The following is a 7,884-nucleotide window of genomic DNA, read 5'->3' on the forward strand; positions in this document are numbered from 1 at the left end:
CAGTTGGCCCTATTTCTTTGGTCAGTGGAAAAGCAGCACAACACGGTAAGAGAGCAAAGTAGAGCAAAATTACTCAGCTCATCAGAAGCCAAAGAGCAAAAGAGAAAGAACAAACAAATTTGCAATAAATAACCTCACAATATGTCATCTCTTACATGTGACCATATAACTATTGAATAAATTCCAATAGATAAAAGAAAAATAGGTAAAAGGTAAATGTTTATAATTTTAAAAGATATTTTCATATTGCCCTTTTTCTTTTGAATTTATATCCATTTTTATTCTATTGATCACTAATGAGAGGGTCTGTTTTCCCACATCTTGTCAAACAAAATCAGAAAGAGTAGATGGATAACATACCGGGGCAGCATTTATAGAGAGAAAACTTATAGAAATAGAAATGGTATCAGGAACTCAGGTCCTCCATGCCCATCACAGTCTGGGATGCCACCTCACTTTCATAGGCTGCATGAATGGAAAAATACCAGCACCCCCCCAACCCCCGGCATAATCAGGGGCCTAAGGTCCAAGCTTGACAGCTACAGCTCTAGGATATGGTGGAACCTGTGGCATGAGATCTTCTGCAGCCTGAATCAGAATCAACCACGTCAACACCTCAGTTATAGACAATTTCTGCAGAAGACCAGTCTCTAGGGAATCATTCTTAGTCAAATTACCATAATATTTTAGTCTTTTCCAATCTGATAAGAGAAAAATTTTATGGTAGTTTAATTTGCATTCCTCTAGTTAAAAGCAAACTCAAATCATACTTTCTTGTTTTAAGAGATATTCATATATTTTATCTATGAAATGTTAATGTATTTTGTCCTTTTTCCTATGGATTTATTGGTATATATACACATATATACACACATGCACACACACACACACATACACACATGAGGTAGCTCTTTATCTATTAGGGAAGTTGGCCACTGTGTCTGCTGTCATTTGAAAATATTTTTTCCAAGTTCTTTGCCTTTTGATTATGTTTATATCAATTCAGTGATCAATCCAAGAAGCAGAAACACTATGAATATTTGAAACAATTTATTATAGGAATTAGACTTTAAACAACACTTGCTGTGAATTAGATATCAATTAGTCCCACCTTTTGAATAATTATATTGAAGGTTTTGTGTGTTTGCTTGGAGTGTTTGCTTATTCCACAGTGCTGAGAACATAACCCAGGGCTTGAAGCATGTGAGGCAAGCACACTACCACTGAGCTGCATCTCATACAGAGGTTTTATAATAGTCTCAATTTATTCTGTCAACTTAACTCTCTATGGACTGTAGATCACTGAAATACACTCACTGTTATCTTGTTTCTGGCGATTTCTCCTTGAACTTCCTTATGTATCAATGCTACACATTTGCAGCATTCATTTTCATAGCTATTATATCTTTTTATTATTTATTATTACAAAGTGCTCTTCTGTTTTTCCACTTATGGCCTCCTTTCCAATTCAAATTGATCTTGTTAAGATCATGATAACTGCTTTATTTTTTACTGCAACCAACTGGTATTCCTTTACCTTCAACTTTTTAAGTTAACTTTGCTTTGGCAAGATACTTTGGCATCAGCTTAAAGTTGGATGTTTTTAGATACAATCTGAAACCCACTTATTTCACTAGATGAGTTTAGCCCATTCATCTTTATTGAGTTTTGGGGGGGCTTGGTACCAGGAATTGAACACAGGGATGCTTAACCACTTTTTATTTTTTATTTTTGAGACAGGACATCACTAAGTCACTGAGGCTGGTTTAGAACTTGCAATTCTCCTGCCTTAGCCTCCCAAGTCGCTGGGATTACAGGTATGTGCCACTGCACTCAGCTCAGCTTTCCTGTTTAAGTATGTTTAATCCTAATTCTGTTCTATTTTTTCATGTCATCCTATTTGCTTTTATAGTGTTTTTAAAAATCCTTTCACTGTAAGGTCTTTGTTTTACAGGAATGTTTCTTCCCATAATTTGGAAGATTTGTTTTAGGGTTACCATTATAACTTTATCTTTGTCCCTTAGTTAATGAAATTTCAAACTAACCACCAGTTCATATACTGTAGATTTTTCATTTTTCTCTGTTGTCCAAAGTTTGTTTTTTTAAACTCTGCTTGAAAACTCTAATGTCTGCCTTTTTCAACAAGACTGGGATCCTAATTAGGATAATATATAGTCCATGTTTGTACAAATATGTCAAAATGTACTCTACTGTCAAGTATAACTAGAAAAGAACAAATTTTAAAAAAGAATAAAGTCAGAAAAATTCCTAATGTTCACGATTAGTCCTGGAGTTCTTGCATCACAAAATTAATTTTATATTTGAATGATAAGTGATAATCTAAATAGTTGTAATATTTTTACCACCTTTTTGGGAAAAATGCATTGTTAGCAATTTTCCATTAGATTTTGTTTTGAATGCTATTTTGGAGCAAAGAGAGATGATCTTAATTTTTTTTCCTTTAGAATTGATCTGAGGTTTTTGTTTGTGGGTTTTTTAGTTTGACTGTTTTGATTTTATTTTTGTGTGTGTTTGTTTTTGTCTCTTCCTAGTTACCTATTCTTTGTTTCTGTTTTTTGTTGTTGTTATTTTTTGTTTTTTAATCATCAGTAATAACATAATGGCATATAACAATACTGGCATTCAATATAAATTTTTCCTAGAACATTCAATATAAATTTTGCCCCTTCAATTTGTAGATTCAAATACACTCTTATTTCTGAAATGTTTTCTCATTGAAATTTGCCTTTAAATTGTTGGTCTTTTCCATTATCTTTCCTTGTTTAGTGACTCCAATTTTACAACTACTGAATATCCTTTGTCTAGCCCTGTGTTTATAATTTTCCCTCTATTTTCATTTCATTTGTCTTTTTACAAAATGCTGTTCCTGAGTCTGTTTGAATTTTTTTCCTTGTGCTGTTTCTAATTTTGCTTTTCTTCCTGTAGTTATTATAAATTTTCTTTAACATTTTTCTTGTCTTCTTCAAGCTCATATTTTAGGTTCTTTTTATTACCTCTTCCCTCAGCTCTTATATTTTTATTCTGTCTTCTTGTTTTATAAAGGAAAATTATTCCTTGAGATTTTTTGGATAGATGTGAAATGTTTGATCCCAATTTTCATCCATTCCATGGCAAGATCCTCCCATGGGCTGAATTCTACCTTTTATTATTTTTCTTCTTTCTTTTCTTTTTCTTGTAGAATCCTTGTATCCATCCTGTGGTTTCTTGGTTTTGAATCCTTGACTGAAGTGAGTTATTGCTAAACTAAATATTTGTAAGCTACTTGTGTCAGGAGAGTCTAAGAATATGTTTTGGCCTAGCAGAAACTCACTTTGTGATTTCAAGTTGGAGAGAATTTATTTTAGCCTTTATCAGTCTATGATCAATGTTGACACGTAATTTGGAGCTGTTATGGTATATTTTCCTCTCTCACTTTTAATCTTATGCCTTATCTGTAGTCTGTGTATTAGATTACAACTTGCCTGTGTATTTGATTCTTCATTTAGCCCTTCCTCTGCTTCTTGAATGCAACTCTAAAAAAAATGATGCAAAACTTTGTACTCTACTCTTGTTATTGCAAACAAGTTCTTTCAGTATTGGTCCTTTTGACTGCCCCCTTTTTTTCACAGAATTATACTCATCTAGCTCTTGACGGCCATGGATTCCCTCTCTCCACTTCTTACCACTCTCCTATTTGATCTCCACTGTTCTCAAATCCTTCCATTCTGTTTTATGGACTGGAGTTTTAGATATTTAATTGTTTCTTTGAAGACAGAATCTATATGTTTATTCTCCTGCTTGGTTTGGTAAAGGATGAGATCTGAGAAGAGAAAGTGCTAGATTTACTCTTATGTATTCAAACCAGAAGTATACTTCTTGCTTATTTATTTTTCTTAAGGGTTTTAATGCCTCCTAATCCTACAAATAGATTATTTCAGCTAGTGGAGGGAAGGAAGTCCAGAGTGGTAATGTCACCTGTCCTGGTACCTCACAAGAAGTAAAGGTATTGAAGTAGATGTAGTGAAGGAGTTAAATACAGTGTGGCCTGGGGAATAGAAAAGTCCTTTCTTGGACAGAGGGAATTTAGTAGAGGCCTGGGAATACAGAAAGCTTATTTTTGGTTAAATAAGCCAATTTAGAGGACTGATTTCTTTTTTTCTTCTTCTTCTTTGGGTGTTTCCCTGCAGGAACTCATGCAGCCGAAATCTGGGGCCAATGGAACAGCAGTTACCGAATTCATCCTGCTGGGATTGGTGGAGACACCAGAGCTATGGCCAGTGATCTTTGTACTTTTCCTCCTTGCTTATGTGGTCACAGTGGGGGGCAATCTCAGCATCCTGGCAGCCATCTTGGTGGAACCCAAACTCCACACCCCCATGTACTTCTTCCTGGGGAACCTATCCGTGATGGACATTGGGTGTATCACTGTCACTATTCCCTCAATGTTGGGTCGTCTTGTGTCCCACAAGCGTACAATTCCATATGGAGCCTGCCTCACACAGCTTTTCTTCTTCCATCTGCTGGTTGGGGTGGACTGCTTCCTGTTGACTGCTATGGCCTATGACCGATTCCTGGCCATCTGCCGGCCCCTCACCTACAGCACCCGCATGAGCCAGACAGTCCAGAGGATACTGGTGGCTGCATCCTGGGCTTGTGCCTTCACCAATGCACTGACCCATACTGTGGCCATATCCACACTCAACTTCTGTGGCCCCAATGTGATCAATCACTTCTACTGTGACCTTCCCCAGCTCTTCCAACTCTCCTGTTCCAGCACCCAGCTCAACGAGATGCTGCTCTTCGCTGTGGGTTTCATAATGGCAGGAACCCCTGTGGTTCTCATTGTCACCTCCTATATCCATGTGGCAGCTGCAGTCCTGCGAATCCGCTCAGCTGAGGGCAGGAAGAAGGCCTTTTCCACATGCAGCTCCCACCTCACTGTGGTTGCCATATTCTATGGTTCTGGTATTTTTAACTACATGAGACTAGGTTCAGCCAAACTTTCAGATAAGGATAAAGCTGTTGGAATTTTTAATACTGTCATCAACCCCATGCTAAACCCAATAATCTACAGCCTCAGGAACCCTGATGTGCAGGCTGCCCTCTGGAGGGTGGTCCTGGGGAGGTGGTCACTGGTTTAAGGAAGTATCAAGTGTCTCTTCTCCCTGTGGGTTTTTTTTTTTTTTTTGGACTAAAGAAAAAAATCCTCTGGAGCCAAGAACTAGCCCAAATAGTACAGAACAACTTCTATCTCCCTGAACTTGAGGACTTTTTGTAAGGGATAATTATCATTTCCCAAAGAAGCCCTACCCAGTTATAGACAATGGGTTTATAGATTCCATCAGGCCAGTCCCTTCCACAAATTATAACTTCAGTTACTGTGGCTTCCCTTTACTGAGTAAAGGTGAAATGTAAGAACATGCAAAAGTGGAAGGACATAGACTCAGTTATAGTTTGGGTTCCAAAAGCATTTCAGAACTCCCACCCCTGCCCAACCCTGCCAAGAGATCATATTTTTCCCTCAAGTTCAGATATGGCTGTGCTGTTTATGAAATATAACCCGAGAAAGTAAAACAAAACAGAAAAAAAGTAGTTTTTCCTGTGATACAAAGATCTCATGAGACACAGAGAGGCAAAAGGAAAGCTATGCAGCTACATAGTCTCTAATAACTCTAAGTAATATGAAGCTTGGTACAGCTCACAGACATATTTCCAAATGTCAAACTTCATATGTATGATATGTCTTATGATACAGAAATGGATTTCCCGCATCCATCCTTCCCCGTACACGTCAAGTCTTTTGAAAAGAATTTACTATCTAAACATTTTTTAAATATTTCAGCAATCCCAGATTACTCATTATGAAATTTCCCCCCTAAATTCTCACTTTTATTCGCCAACCCTCACAGCTGAGACAATCTATAACTATAAATGCAAGTCACATGATGACTACTTTCTCTAAATTTCCCATTGTCTGTAGGGGAGAATGGCTCTGACCTGGAACATTGGCTCATCCTGCTTCCTGTTTTCCAGACATTAGTCCAGCCACTATTTAGCTCTATCTTCCTTCCAGCATCCTTTTCAGTACTGATGGCCCCTTCCTGGCAACTCTCTGGTGCTATTAATATTTCTTTATTCACTTCTTGAAATCTTTTCTTTGACCTGCACCTATGATTTGGTTTCTCCATGAGATTGGATATGGGTGAAGGGATTTGCAGGATTAAAAAGAGAAGAAGGCAAGAGATATGGAAGAGAGAAGAAAAACAAGATTGGAGATGGAAAGTTTGTAATAAAGTAAAAATTAAAAATGAGGAATAGGGAGGAAACAGGATAGAGTTGCAAGCAAAGGAGGCTGAGAAGAAAGAAAGGAAGTATTGGAGAGGATCAAATGAAGTACCAGAGATGGTGGGGGATTGAGCAAGAATTGGGGAACTGGAAAAGATGACTTAAGACTGTTAAAAGATCAGAGGAGAGAGAAAATGGATGGAAGATGTGGGTTTCCCATACTGTGTTATCTAACAATAACCAGTTCTGGCAGTCCTGAAACCATCATTGTAGTCCATATTTTTACTACAAAGAAAATAACATTTTCAGATTTGCTGAATGTGCTAAAGAATGCACAGGAGCTCATTCTCCACTTCTCTAGATTAAGATGCTTTCAGAAAGTCAGGAAGGATTATAAGATGAGAAAAGAGTATTTTGTCCTGGATATTTTTAACCAACTTAGATCTTTAATATCATCAAGGTTTGCAACCAACTGCCCAAATTACAATTTTTGCCTGCCAACAGTGTCAAAGAACAGGGAAGGGCTGGGGATGTGGCTCAAGCGGTAGCGCGCTCGCCTGGCATGCGTGCGGCCCGGGTTCGATCCTCAGCACCACATACCAACAAAGATGTTGTGTCCGCCGAGAACTAAAAAATAAATATTAAAAATTCTCTCTCTCTCTCTCTAAAAAAAAAAAAAAAAAGAACAGGGAAAACACGGGTCTTTCCTGATTCTCTGAGTCATCAGATAAACTTGAAGGATACAAAAGTGTGAGCTTCCTTCAAGGGTCAAGAAAAGTGTTGGGCCAGAACTGTGACATGACACGGTTCCCAGGTCATCACCTCTATCATCCACAACATCTGTGACCCTGAATAAGTTCTTTCCCTTCTCTGGGCCTGTACCTGGCAGAAGGCATGAGGTAATCATCAAGGTTCTCTGGTTCACTGGTGTCCTCTAGTTGCACTATCCTGAGTGAACAGAAGGGCTGTCTCAATCTGTTAACGCTGAGGGTCGCCATGTCTTCCACCATCACGTCTGCCCACCAGTATTTAGCCTTGCAAGGAAAGGGAGTATCTTCTCTGCCTGCAAGAGCCCCGTGCCTCTAGCATTTTTTGTTTTTCCATCGGGCCATTCATCTCAGGCCTCAAGGGATAACTCTCTCCACCATCATCACTAGAGCCAAGCAGAGTAACTGGGTTCAGCATCACAAAGAAAATTCTAGCTCTCTATTCACCTTCCAGGATCATAGGGTTTCTTTAGCCATTCAAGAGATTTCTTTTCCTTTGTAAGTGTTTTCTCCTCTTTTTTTTTAATTCCAAAGTAAAAATATCTCAAGACTTAAGTTTTTCATGGAATATGAAATACAACATGTTGGAAAAACTCACACATTACAGAATGTCATCACCACCTTCCTACACATAGCCACAACAAAAAAGTAACTACTGTTAAGAATTTGTTGTTAAATTTCCAGAACACACACATGCACAATCATACACCACATACACACACACACTTTCCTAAATAAAAACTTAATGAACATATTTAGCAGTCAAATGTTTTCCAAACATCATAGTGTTTTGCAATTTACTTTTATCTCTCCCATTTCATAGTATAATTCT

At 37.8% G+C, this 7,884-nt stretch overlaps 1 protein-coding gene across 1 annotated transcript; it reads left to right on the plus strand.

Moving 5' to 3' along the window:
* Positions 1–4,193: 4,193 nt before the first annotated feature.
* LOC308636610 (olfactory receptor 3A1) lies at positions 4,194–5,141 on the plus strand (the record flags this gene model as incomplete). Its single annotated transcript, XM_081272190.1, has 1 exon — positions 4,194–5,141. The coding sequence occupies one exon, from the start codon at positions 4,194–4,196 to the stop codon at positions 5,139–5,141; it is 948 nt and encodes a 315-aa protein (XP_081128316.1).
* Positions 5,142–7,884: the final 2,743 nt, after the last annotated feature.

Source organism: Spermophilus citellus (genome assembly GCF_964194105.1).
Source record: "Spermophilus citellus genome assembly, chromosome: 17".
In the NCBI taxonomy this organism is placed as follows: Eukaryota; Metazoa; Chordata; class Mammalia; order Rodentia; family Sciuridae; genus Spermophilus; species Spermophilus citellus.